Here is a 14,714-nt window from a genome sequence, read left to right as displayed (position 1 = left end):
GTCAAATAGGTTATCAGTGAAAATAACTGATCAAGTTTAGAGATTTTAAAGAGGAACTAATTTTGCAGTTTAGAAAGTATCTAAAAATTGCCATTTTGTGTCTTCGCCCAGCTATCTTTATAAGCTGTCTTCTCAGATAGTTTCATTTTGTGAATTTACATGAGATGTAATTGCATAGAATTTGCAAACCTTTTTGTCAAGCCTTGAAATTGTACTGAATTGTCTTAAATAATTGTTTAAATTAGATTGCTAAACAATAATAATAATTAATATATTGATAAAGGAAGATTTTATTTTTATGTTTCACTTAATAAATTGTGTGAAAAATTAAATACCACACTTCTCTATGTTCTCTGTCATATAACAAAAGTATCATTTCCCAGATTTTTCCCTGATTTCTAGTTAGGTACTTTAAGGAGCAACCTTTGGTTTTTTGGTCGCATTTAAATTTTAAATTGCTGCTTTGCCCAAAATTGCAAGCATAGTTTAGAAATGTCTACTTATAAATATCTCACACCTAAGAATATATCTATGTCGGTTTATTTGGGATGGGGAGTGGGGTTGGCACCAAGGACAGGTTGGAAAGGAAAAAGGGAAAGAAGGTAAGGAAGGAAGCCAGTGACATTCTATGAACCTCACTGATGGGACAGAGCTAGAATGGAAGCAAGTGAGAGATCTGAAGTTGACATTCAAGCAGATCATATGTAAATATATTCAACTCCACACCATTTTTCACTCCAGCTGCCCATCCTGTAGAGGTTTTCCACCTATCCCAAACCTGAGCCAGAGAGTATTGGGTAGAATAAAGCCAGTCTGTGCCCCTTTCCCCTAATTGTCTATGCTTCTAGGAAAAAAGAGAATAATAATTGTTATTATTATAAATAAATTATAAATTTTGGGTAAATGCAAATTTATAAATTATAAAAAATTATGAGAAGAATAACAAAAGAGAATAAAGGGGTCTTTTAGTGGAAAATTCTCGAGATTCTGTTACAGCCCCTAGAATTGTTTTTAAATTTATTTTATTTTCTTATTTTTTTGCTTTTTGGAGGGCAATTGGTATTAAGTGACTTGCCCAGGGTCACACAGCTAGTTTTTGTGTTAAGTGTCTGAGGCCGGATCCAAACCCAGGTCCTCCTGACTGCAGGGCCGGTGCTCTATTCACTACGCCACCTAGCCACCTCTGCCTAGAATTGTTTTTATTGTTCTTGTTGCCAAAGACAGCTAAATCTTAAAAAGGAAAATGTCTATTCCAAGAGGAAAAAAATTAATGCCAAGTGATTGGAAGTCAGAATTCCAGGAGCTTCTTTAGCCCAAATGGTGCTTTGATTTTTATAGTTATAATTTGATAGGCTCCCAGGTCACAACTCTTATTCATCAGTCCTCTTGGTATGTACATGGATAATAGGTTTCTTTGAAAATTTTGAGATTTGCATTATATCATTGGCATCAATTTTGGTAAAATAGAATAATTTAATGGTATGTTATTTACCCTTGTGGTTAAAAACTACTAACTTACACCTGGAGAATATTTCTTATTTTGCAAATAATATTCTTCTAAAACTGTTGATTATCCTATATTTTTTCTAAATTTGCCTCAAATATGAAAAAATCAAAACACTAAGATTTGAAATTAAATTGGATGGGGATGCCCACCTATTACAGTCAAGCATCAGCGTGCATCTTTAATCACCAATCTTACACTGAAGGTAAGGAGTTAGATAAATATAACGCTCCCTCTTTCCCCTGGAAACTATTGTCTGTCATAACTTTAGTATAGATCTAGGTGGCAGTGAGCCTGAGAGGTTCATTCTGATCTAACCCTGGATCTTTATCATTCCAGAAGATTTTCTAGAGACTTTATTTCTCTGGATGTGGCAGGAATTTTATCCCTTCCAGGGAGGACAGGATTGAGATACAAGCATGCCCAAACCAATGTTTGAGCAGAATAGAATCCCAGTTTAACAGAACTGGGTTCAGAAACAAAACCGAATTGGAAGTGAGGAAAGTATCTCTTATTCCTCCCACTATTACAGGATTCATTGTGAATTGTACAAAAAAAAAACTGGTTATAGGCAAATAAACATTATCATTCAGGCTTTTTTACATTTCTGACACACAAACAGGCTTGTAAATTTTCCTGCACTTATTAAAACACAAGACACAAACTCAGTGGGGGAAGGATCCAGCATACATCCTAGTGGGTTCTGAATCCATACAATACCAGCATCTTCAAATAATCAATTGGAATAATCAATGAATGTATAGGCCTGATGTTTGTTAACAAAGTCTTGTGTCTTTCTTCTTTAAGCATATATTCAATGACCTGAAAAAGAATAAAAACAAGTGTTTAATTTCTAGATCATCAAATTTATCACCTGTAAGCCTTTGAGATGAGTAATTTTGGTATACTAAATCGAGTGAAATTACGTTAGCTTTTGCTAACCTTACTCTTCTCTTTTTTAAAGAAAAAAATGTCACATATGATAGCTTGATGCTTAAGTAAAATAAAATTTTATCTGCTTCATAGTCTAGACGGTATTTGAATAACAAGTAGTGGGAGAAATGTAGTTAGAAAATTGCTAAGGAACAAACTACAGCCTGTCTAGTCCTTGGGGGGGAGAGAGATGCTCATGTAATTAAAAATAACTGTGTAAAAGCAGCAGATGTTGAGTTGTGTCCTTGTAAACTAAAAAGGAAAGGTTATTTTCTTAGCTTTTTTTCCACTATTTTTAATGCTAATGTTGCATATTGAACATCTGCCGAACAGGCAAAGGTACAACAACTCAAATGTACAGATACATTTGTGCAAATGTAATGATCCTTGCTGTGATGACTGACGAGCAAGGGGAGGGGCAGAGTCTCTGGCCTCGGTCTAAATCATTGTAACACTGTTTTCCTCTCAGTGCTGACAGTAAAGTAAAATTGTGGGATATTAGGAGAGCATCAGGATGCCTGATTACTCTCGATCAGCACAATGGGGAAAAGTCGAAAGCATCTTCTGAAGCAGGTAATGAAGAGCTTGTATTTATATACAAATAAGACAGTAATGATATTTTTTTTTAATCTTGAAGCTTTCTTGAAATGGCAAAAATATTGATATGTTAAATTTCACATTTTATAGATGGGGAAAAAAGGCATCAATCAGAAATCCCAGATCAGTTTGTGCAAAGCTAAATTAAATCATTTGGTAAATAAGCAATATGACCATTTCTAATTGCCTCTGAATTTTGAATTATAGAAACATCTCTGAACCAATTTGTCCTACATTTTCACCCCTTTGGCCACTGTTATGATAGTCTGGGGTAAATGTACTTAAGAAATGCAAATGCAGAGAGTGCCACTTAGATAGCCCACTGTAAAGTAAAGAAATGGCAGGATTTTATATTCATTGTGTCAGCATAAAAAGTGCAGGATATGCTGAATATGAATCAGCATGAATCCAGGTGACAAAGTACATCAGTTGCATTTTTATAGTTGTATTTTGATTGTAGTTTGAAATTTGATTCAGAATTGACTGGAAATTAATTATTTGATTAAATGGTAAAATCACATGCTGCCTTTAGAAACAAGTTTTCAAAGAGAAAAGTAGAATCAGATTATTAAGGAAACAGTACTATCTCAGCACAAAGACATGTTTGAAGTCATGTTAATTTTAAAAGACTAGAACAGCTGTCCTTTCTTTGATATAACATTTATTCTTTCCATCACATTCTGTATATAATATTGGCTGGTTTTCATTAAATATGACCATCATAATTAGAAATGGAAACATTGAAGGGAGAGGAAATTAAGTGGTTTTCACTACTAGCTGAAAAGAACCTTGATATCCACACATTTGATAAACCATACTCTGAACAAATCCAGTTGTACTAGATTTAACATCTCTTTTTTTTCCTCTCTTAATTTTCCCTATTTTTTCCTTTAACTTTTTGCGTTTCATAATTCTAGTTCACATCCTTATGAAAATTAAAGCATTTATTGATAGTTGCTTATTCACTTCAAATTGTTTCTACAGCAGTGCATTTTAATATGCTTAAATGATGTTAAAAATTGAATATATATTGACTGTTTTTTCTAGGATTGATGAATCTACTAAAAACTGAACTGTTTTTATTTTTCATGGTAGCAAACACAGCCCATAATGGAAGAGTTAATGGCCTGTGCTTTACAAGAGATGGGCTTCACCTTCTGACTACTGGAACAGATGATCGAATGAGGCTCTGGAATACTTCCAGTGGAGAAAACACACTAGTAAGATATCTGATGGAGTTTGAAATGGAGTTGAGGATGTTCAGTTTAAAAATAGCTCATCAGTATACACTTTGGGTCATTTAAATTTAACCATGTAACTTGCCATTGAGGCACAACTATTTTTCTTATCTAAAATAAAGTTAAATATGAACATTTCATAGTAAGTGCACCATCAGGTGACAGATACTGAACTCTTAAAACGACCAAGCAGTTATTATTGATAAAGATTTAATGCCTAGCAAATTCATATTATGCCTTATGTGTTTTTAAGGTTATAGAATGAATCTGATAAAAAAAAAATAAAGAAATAAGTGAATTCCTGGATGGCAACTAATTAGAAATACCTTTCTATGTCAATGCTTTTTTTTTTTCTTGACTAAAAATCCTCCCATCCTTGTGCACATTTTAGTACCCTCCAAAATAGTCTTAGAAAATTCTGTAGTTTGTACTAACTTAAAAAGCTTCCATAGGAAGTTATAGGAGTTAATATTAATCTCATTATCCCTTTGTTTTAGCATCTGTACTGGCTAAATACTCCCTTCCAGATGCTTCTAATGTCATTGTAATAATCATTATTACTATTGATTTTACTGGGGAAAGGCCTAAGTCATTTATGTCTAGATTATGTTAGAACACATTATTCCCTTTATATTCTCTCAGGAGACTCTGACTCAGTTAAACCACAGATTAGAAACTCAGAAACTGAATTCTAACTCTGTCTCTATCACTTTGACCCTGAGCAGGACTTGATTTGCTTCTCTCATCTAGAAAGGCAGCATAGACAAATAACATGATTGCATGATGCATAAATTTATGTAACATATAAATAAATGATTGTGAGATTGGAGTACATATAGCCACCTAAAATCTTGGTAATATTGATGTCTAATCATCTCCTCAGAGTTCTGATACTGTACAGAGTGACACTAAACACAATTCTTTCATTCTGTCTTTTTTTTTTTTTCCACAACTTCACATAGGTAAACATTGACTTAAAATTCAGCTGCCTAGTCTGGATGACCTATCCTGGATATTTTGTGATTCTGTTCATTTCTTGTTTATTTAGATAAGGTTGTCATTCTGTATTCTGTGTTTATCAGACCATATCTAGACTATCATGTTCAGATATGGATATCACATTCTAAGGGGAATGTTAGCCAACGAAAGAACCTTTCACAGACAAGAATTCTGAGGCATCTGAAAACAATCTCTTTTTTTTTTTTTTCAGCCAAAGAAAAGTAAAGTTTACTAAAAGTTCACTTGTATTGGACACAGAGTAAGTCTGTGCTAGGTCATTCTATAGCTCTCTCACACACATGGAGGGAAGATGGGATCTTACATACAGAAAGGTTGTGGGAGGAATCTTTTTTTTTTTTCATATGCTGTATTAACTTCTGATTTACATCATTCATTTCCACCAGATTTTGAGTTACAAATTTTCTCCCCATTTTTCCCCTACCCACTGCCCCAAAATAGCAGTCCCACAGGATATCCCTTCCTCCAATCTGCTGTCTCCCATATTTTTCCCATACCCCTTTCAACTTTTCCAGTGGATCTCTATGCCCTGAAAACTCTTCTTACAAAGAAATACTAAGGGTACCAGGAGGGGGTTAGTGTGTAAAGGAAAGGCCAAGGGGAAACCTGAGAGCTACTTTCTAGTATTTGAAGGGCTCTTGTATAGAAGAGGGAATCAAGAGCGAACCTGGGGTTAATGAATGCACATTTATAAAGAGACAAATTTAAGTCTAACATTTTTAAAAAAATAACTTTTGAACACCTAGATCAGTGATAAAGTGAATTGTCTTTTATCAGTGAAAACATCCCTAATTGTGATTAGGTGGAGATTTAACAACCTCGGTGATGGGACAGAACTAAGGTAATATTTTAATGCGAAGTAGTACTATATAATGTCTAAGACACCTTCCCTCACCTAGGCTCCATCAATCTTATAGCAACTACTCAGAAACCTATTTGCTTATTCCTGTAACCTGAGAGGCAGAGTGGATAGAGTTGGCCTTGAAGTCAGGGAGATGTGGATTCAAGACCTGCCTCTAACACATAATGGTTCTGTATCCCTGATTAAATCATCTAACTAACCTCATTAACCTTTCAGTGTTCAAGTAGGTAACTCTCTGAAAAGAGAAATTGAAGAGAAGGCTTCCACCTTCTTCCTGCAGTGGAAGAGGGAATTTCCTCGCCTGGAAATTTCTTATACCAATGAAATCATAGATCCAGTCCCTATTCCTATAAGCTAAATTGTTGTTGTTGAGTACATTTCAGTTGTGTCTGACTCTTTGTGACACCATTTTGGGGTTTTCTTGGCAGAGATACTGGAGTGATTTGTCATTTCCTTCTCCAGCTCATTTTACAGATGAGGAAACGGAGGCAGACAGGCTTAAGTGACTTACCCTGGGTCACACAGCTAAAACATAATATTTTATCCCAAATTCCAGACCTCTTCTTCATATTAAGCGGAGATTTTATGGGCTTTAGAGAATCACTGTTTACTGTCAGTTTATATTCTGATTTGAATTCTCAAACTTTCACTCAGCTACATATCTGACATATAACATTGGGGAGCATCAAGGCTAGCAAAAAGGCCCTTCATTTTGGCAATCTAGATTCTGATCACTAGTAACCCTCGAAAGAGCAGTTTCAATATATAATATTGCACATAAATGAGTAAACAGGCCTCAAGAGACGACTTGCCCTCTTTCCCTTCTTGCACTTTGCACTCTTTCCCTTCCCCTCCCAAAAATTTAAGCCATGAAAGAGAGGAAAACTGAGAAATGAAAGAGAAATGTCTTGATGTTATAGTTACAGTTATATAGTTATGTGTGTATATATAGGTATATGTATATTATATATATAGTTAAATGTTATAGTTACAGTCATAGATATCCCTTTAATCACTGAGGGAAAAGTGTTACTTCTGTTCCCATCTCTTCTATACACGTAAGCTTCACTTGATGTTGGTGAGTAGATGGAACAAAAAATATACAATGAACAATAGAACAAAATTCAGTAGATTTGCTCTCCAAACTCTCTTAATTTCAAATATGTATGTGCTACTATAGCCATTTTGGAAAATAATGATCCCATTTCAGTACAGGTGTAAGGTTAGTGCATTGATTCTGACTCTTTATTTACTGTAAGAAAATTTATGTAGACTTTCTTTTTAAAAGGCGTTAGCTCAGACTTCCAACACTAGGTAACTTTGGAAAGATGCAGGTAATCCAAAAATTACCTCTCCCCACCCTTCCAAAATCAAAAGTAAAACACTACTAAGTTTTTTGAAAAACCACTTATTAAACATTTGATATTATAACTGTTGAAGTATAGAAGTAAGTAGTTCTCGTTAACTTTAGGTCAAATCTGTGACAGGATTATATTATATATGCACATGTTGTAGCCTATTGGGAAGTGTTAGGTCATCACTATATATAGTTTGTGAGTGTTTTGTAAAACTTGTAATTTAATTTTGCCTTTTCGAACTATTATAGTAGCTCCTAGATGTATCATTATGATACATTTATATATACTTATGATACATTGTTAATCATATCTTTTATTTATTTAGTGCAGATTCCTTTGTCCGGAATGCTTTCCCAATTACATTGTTACTATGGGTAAATCACAATCTATTTTATGGCTTGGTTTACAGGAATACATTATGACACAAAAGAGAGAACTATCTGTATTTGTAACCAGTTTATCTTAATATTGGATAAGGCATTCAAGGATGAGCTCATCAATTTCCTTTTTTTTAATTATTGATTCTTTAATCACTTAAACATCTAGGAAAAATCAAAGTTATTATTTCTTACATCTTAATGCATATTTCTGAATTTCCCACTGCCATTTCCATCTTTCCTCTCTTCTTTTTCTCCAGTTTGCTCTTTTCCTCTCTATTTTAAAAATGTATGCCCTTTGGCTGTTGGGTTTTTTTTTTTAACATCATAGTCATTCACCAATATAGTTCACCATACTGAACTCTCTTCTAGTAAAGACATTTTCAGCAAAACAGACCCAAGAGATCAACTACATCTGACAGCATTATTCTCCATGAAGGTTTGAGGAGGGATGAAAAAATTCAGACAAGCTACTATGGAAAGTGGGATATTAAGTTGATAAGGGAGTTGCAGAAGGATTGCATAGCAGCAGTGAGGGCCCAGTTGAGGTTGTGTAACAAGTTTTTAGTGGACCCAGTCAGAACGATTGAGTGATTTCTTCCACCATCATTTAGGAGCATGTGTGTAGAAGCAAAGGTGGTAGATGGTAGGAATGATCCAAAGCTGAGACTTGGCAGGGCACAGTCAATAAAATGATAAAGGGGGCTAGGGACAGTTTAGAGTTGAATTGGTTCACAAAAAGGTCAAGATAGGGAAAAGAGGAGTGTCTAGTGAAAGGGATTTGAACTTGAAAAGAACTGAAGGGTCAAAGGATTGAAGTTGTTAGGATGAAGAGTTGGGTAAGGGGTGGGAGATGTGGAAAACCAATAGACTATAGTTTGATAAAGGGACTTAAGAATTCTTGAACTTCAGGGGGTAGCTAGGTGGCACAGTGAATAGAGCACTGGCCCTGGAGTCAGGAGGATCTGAGTTCAAATCTGGCTGCAGACACTAGCCATGTGACCTTGGGCAAGTCACTTAACCCCAATTGCCCTGACTTTCCCCCCTCCAAAAAAAAAAAGGAAGAATTCTTGAACATGGAAGTGGTACATTTGTGGTTGATATGGCAAGATCAGAGGTTTGCTGCATTCTGTACTTGTTATCCTCCACCTGTCTGCAGAGACTCCTTTGTCATAAAATTTTAAGTCTTTTTTTTTCTGAGTAATATCTTGCCACAGATCTTTATAATCTTTAATAAGCCTAAGACAATGACATCTAAAAGAAACAGGGAAATTAACATTTTCATAGTAAAACCACAGTGCTATATGTAAATTTTTATACATCTGTATTTTAAAAGCCTCTTACTGTAACCACACAGTAGCCAAAAAATGCCATAAATGTACTGTAAGTGTTCTTTTATATTTACATTGTTTTTAAAGATCATTCTCCTGAAAGTTAGCGTAGTGTACCCTGAGATTGAAATATTTTGTCATTTTCATTGTTGAATATTTCTAGAACTGAAAGTCACCAAATATCTATTAAATGTCTGCCTTACAGAAGAAGGGCAATGGTTGAAACACTAGTGATGTTGAGGCAGAAATAAAACTGCTCCTGTCCTTGAGGAGCTTACATGCAACTGGGTAAATTTTAGTATGAAGTGGAACTTTAGAGTTCATTTTGTCCAGCCCCTTCCTTTAACAAATGAAGAAACTGAAGTGAAGAAAAGATTAGTGACTTGTCTAGGGTCATGCAGCAGTTAATGACAGAGAAGACTGCAGTCTCTGCCAGCTGAGGCTTGTCCATTTTTAATTAATAAGGTGGTCTTGAAAAAGAGAATAATCTCAACAGAATATTCGGAAGCATATCATGGGATTTCGAGCAGCCTCACTGAATTTCTTGTGTGTCTGGTGTCTTAATTTGGCTATACATTAGGTCAACATTACTGGTCTCATATATATACATACACACATATACATACATATGTGTATGTACATATACTATAATATATACGTGTATTATAGTATGTATATTTAACACTACAATTTCTTAGTCATATACTATACAGATTCCTAGTAAAGAAGGATGACTGAGGACTTGGTGCATAGACATCGATATAGATCTGTCTAGATCATTAGATATTTAGGTACATATCTTTGCTTTGAGTCTTCCTTGCTGCTTCTCATAAATGTACTCCTCCTTGTGGCTATACTTTTGACACTGACTTTCAGTACCTCCCCCCACTACCTAGCTTCCTAGCCCTTCAGCCATAACCTGGAGACTCTTGTATCTCAGACAGTTGTTGCAGAAGCATGATGAGCTAGATCTAAAATTTGAGAAAAGGAAGAAACCGACTGGATTACATTTTAGAAAGAGAACAATACCAAATCACTTACCACCACCAAAGCCTGTCCCTTTAACACCACTATTCTCCTGACCAAAAATCATGGACCACTGATTTTTAGCAAAATGTTAATGGCAAATTATATCTCCCAGAGGGCAATGGAGAGATGTATAATGAGCATAAGCAACTTGTAGCATGTTAACACTTTGGACTTGAGAGTCAATTGACAAATGATATCCATAATATTTATGACTAGAAAAAGATAGAATGTCAGATAGCAAGAATGGGTGAAAACAGATTGACATCTGAAATGGAATATTTGTATTTCCAAGATTCAAAAAGAATAGGATGAGAATGTCTAGCACTTTGGTTTTTGTGGAGGATTTATGGGGAAACATTAATCAGAACTGAATGGATTAAGAAGGCAGAGCAGATGTCAGTTGTATCAGCAGAGACTAAACCAGACCAAAGAAGTCATAGCTCTGATTCAAAGGGCCAAAACAAAAATGGGAAGTTGACTGCCACCACATAGCTCTTTGGGGATTTGGGAGAGACACAAATATCCGGATTACTTTCTAGAAAGTGTGAGAAATTGGGCAGTGTTCTAAGTGACACTTATAGACATTTTTCCAGCTTGCACAAGTGATCAGCCCTAATCAGAGTGACCAGAAGGGCAGCAGGGCAGAGCCTCTGCCAGGCAGCTGAGAATCTGCCAGGGCAGAAAACGCTTCCTTTCTGTCCCTTTGTGGGGAGTGCATCTGCAGAACTCAAAGGGAAGAATCAGGCCAAATTCTCCTATGAAGATACCTCAGGCCACAAGTTCCAAAAGTACTTTTTGTCACATTGTATTCTAAGTGGTGGGCAAGGAACAAGTATACTAGTAGTGTCCCTCCAAATTTTACAAGTATTCCTTTGTACCTTAGTGTTTGTGTCACGCCCTCACTTCTCCCCACCCACTGGCCAGCTAAGATGGATTGTTATAGCCATGGGAAAAGTAAATAGGAATAATATAAATATTTTATCCCCCAATTTATATCCATTGGGTTCAGCCTTTGTCTCAGCAGACCTCAATTAAGACCTAAGACTGTAATCACTTAAACCCTTGAGTGGAGGTCTTAACATATCATGAGACCATATAGAAGAGAACTAAAGAGCCTGAATATTTCTTGAATAATTGAGGATTGGTTTTATTTATATATCCTAATATTTAATATCAATTTGTCTTAATGACATTGGTTTTCTTAGTGAGATTATAAAATGGTATTGATTATTCTCTAAAAAACAAGGGTCACCTGAGGGAAACTTAATTTGAATTGATAAAAACTGACCAATATGGGAAAGGATGTTTTAAGTGGAAGAATATTTTTTCAAGAAATAGCTATGAAAACTATTAAATGTTCACATTTTTAAAATGTATCTTACTATTTAGAAGCAGGCAATGACTAATTTTCCATGTTCTTGTCTGTTGCAGGTAAACTATGGTAAAGTCTGTAATGAAAGTAGAAAAGGATTGAAATTTACCATCTCTCATGGCTGCAGTCCAGAATTTGTCTTTGTACCATATGGTAGCACCATTGCTGTTTATACAGTTTACTCAGGAGAACTGATAACTATGCTTAGGGGACATTATAATACTGTTGACTGCTGTGTATTTCAACCTAATTTCCAGGTAAGTGAAGTACTTAAGGGAATTTAAAATGCTCAGGCAGCTTGCCAGACCAGTTGTGCATAAAATAGTGGATTGTGATTTGGTCCTCTAGAATTCCAATTGGAAACCAGACTTACAAGTTAGAGTCATAGACATATTTAAGATAATAGTGTATGACTTAATTGGAAAAAATTAACTTTCCTCTGCATATGGACTCCATTTATTTGGCAATTAATAATCTTACTCTTATTGGGTTTTGCAGAAGGTATTTTCCTGTAAGTAGTCTTTGGGGGAGGGAACGGGATAATTATAAATAAAAATAAAAATATTTCTTTAGGGTTATTTCATTGTTTTTTTTTTTTCAACAACCAGCTATTTGACTCACTGTAGTGTTTTTTCTATATGAGCTTTTTTCCTTTCTCACATTTTATTCTCCCTAACTCAAGGGATTAGCTATGTCCCTAAACTTTCTCCTCCAGCAGCGCTAGGAAATATTGTTGCAGTATCTCTTGATATGCCACGTGGGAGCACAACATATCACTAGCAATTTTACTAAGTTTTTCTACATACAGTTTTTGTGGTGTAGTGGTATTCATATATTTCCTGCTGACAGTTTAGATTATTTTTGTGTTTAAGTCATATCTAGCTATCCTGATTCCCTAACTTCTTGAATTTTAAACACTGCCTTGTCCACATTGTCCCACCTTTGGGGCAGATTGTAACTAAGATATCTTCCTAGCTTTATTTCTTAGCAAAATATCTCTTCCCCATAGATTCCTTTGTAATTTCTGAAAAGGAACATAGCCATAACTATATAAAGGGGAAAATTTACTAATGCAGACATTCCTTTTTTGAGTTTTTTTTTTTAAGAGAAGTCTTGGGGGGTTTTGTTTTCCAGACCCTGTGAAAAAGACCTCTCAACGTTCCAGCCCATTGAATGTGGCTTTTACTTCTTGTTATGTCTTGTATTTAGTGAGGGATCTTGTTTTGTAAGATCCCTGCGAGCAGAGATAAGGGTTTTTAGAGAGCACATGTATATGCCTTCAACAAATATAAATTGATGAAGATAGTAACTGGTTTTACTCTGAGGTTTGTCTGCCATTTAGGTAAGCATGTCCCAGTGACTTTATTATTAATAGGTACTATCATCTACTTTATTTGCACTGATGTGTTTAGTTTCTTCCTTTTGTTTTAATAACTCTTATACTACCCACCTGATGAAGCCATGTCATACCTGGGTTTCAAGGTCCCCAAATGAAAGACAGTATGAATAAGTGCAGTATTTAACTGTTTAAACTAATATTTCTAATTTTAATAGTAAGACAAAGAGGGAGGCATTTATTCAGAGGCAGCTAGGTGGTGTAGAGGGTAGAGTGCTGAGAGATCAAGTGTGACCTCAGTCCCTGGGTACATTACTTAACCTCTACCTCTGTTCTCTCAACTGTGAAATGGGGTTAATAATTGCACCTGCCAGATTTTGTAATATTTGTAAAGGACATAGCACAGGGCCTGGTAGGTACTTAATAAATGTTTACTTCCTTCCTCTTTTCCTCTCTTCTTACCTCCTTCCCTTCCTTCCTCTCTTCTCCCTTCTATCCTTCTCTCTCTCTTTCCCTCCTTCCTTCCCTTTTTTTCTTCCTCCTTTCTTCTCTTCTTCCTTTCCTTCATCTCTTCCTGTCTGCCTTTTCCATCTCTGTTTATATAGTTACCACCCTAGTCAGGCCATTATCCCCTCACGTGATCTACTGTAGCTTCCTCTTCTTTGTTGCTAATTATAGCCCCACATTCCCCTCCCTTCTGATCCATTTTTCCATACAAGCACCAAACTGGTGTTCCTAAAGCAACAAGTTTGCTCTTGTCATTCCTCTGCTCAGTGATCCTTAGGGGCTCCCTTCTGCCTCTGATAAAATGTAAACTTTGTTTGGTATGTAATACCCCTCACGGTCTTCTCCAGCTTGTCTTTCCAGACTGATTTCACATGCACTCTCCCTTCCAGCTAACCTAACCTACTTCTAATAACCCTTGCACAATATTTTGTACCTTAACTCCATAACCTGACTTCATTCCTTTGCATAAACTATCCCCATTCTCACCTCTGCCTTTTGAAATCTCTAATTCCCTTCAAATCTTAGTTCAAGGGCCACATTCTGCGCAAATCCCTGGTTTTTATCATTCTCTTCCACCCATGCCCCAGAAATTAATTTTTGTTTATATTATGAAGAGAGGCAGGTTGGCATAATGGAGAAATATCTGGATTTTTTTCTCACCCCTGATCAGCATTGTCTTTGTGATCCTTAGCAAGCCCCTTAACCTCTTCATTCCCCTAGTAGATGCTCTAAGATTCTGAAGTTGCAAAGCAGGTGCTAATCTGCATTAACAGAGGGTCTTTCCTCATTGGGACTTCACTATACCAACAAATCACAGGCCTGGTATAAGTGTGTATGTTTATTTTATTTTGTATTTACTTATCTGTGTGTGTATTATTTCTTCCCATTAGAACATGAAGTCCTTGAGGGTAGGAACTGTTTCATTTTTGTCTATGCCCAGTGCCTAGAACTGTGTCTGGCATCTAGTCGGTGCTTAGTAAACTTTTTGTTTTTTAGAATTAAATTGAAATTTATACTTTAAAACTTCTGTACCATCCCCTGTACTGTCCCCTATAAAGCAATGTGCTCACATTCACACATAAAAATTAGCATTGAACCTTAAGACAGACACAAGTGACACAGGCCTCTCATGAGTTCTATATGCTGTTTATGAAGGGAATGCCCCAACTTTGTTTCTATACTGCATATCTTTTCCCTTTTTTAAGTACACAGCAAATTCTGTTTAAATGGAAAAACAGTGCTTTGTTCTTCCA

At 35.7% G+C, this 14,714-nt stretch overlaps 1 protein-coding gene across 1 annotated transcript in view; it reads left to right on the top strand.

Annotated features, from left to right (window-relative positions):
* ERCC8 (ERCC excision repair 8, CSA ubiquitin ligase complex subunit) overlaps positions 1–14,714 on the top strand; it is a 69,496-nt gene that overhangs the window by 32,059 nt on the left and 22,723 nt on the right. The window contains exons 8-10 of the mRNA XM_069096366.1: positions 2,907–3,010; positions 4,130–4,254; positions 11,678–11,875. Of these exons, the coding sequence (XP_068952467.1) occupies positions 2,907–3,010; positions 4,130–4,254; positions 11,678–11,875 (427 nt within the window). The remainder of the gene's footprint in view (positions 1–2,906; positions 3,011–4,129; positions 4,255–11,677; positions 11,876–14,714) is intronic.

The sequence above is a fragment of the Petaurus breviceps genome, unplaced genomic scaffold, assembly GCF_028583685.1.
Source record: "Petaurus breviceps papuanus isolate PSGF00001 unplaced genomic scaffold, PetGlider_PUasm1.0 229, whole genome shotgun sequence".
NCBI classification, from domain to species: Eukaryota; Metazoa; Chordata; class Mammalia; order Diprotodontia; family Petauridae; genus Petaurus; species Petaurus breviceps.
This window is presented reverse-complemented; position numbering and strand designations above follow the sequence as displayed.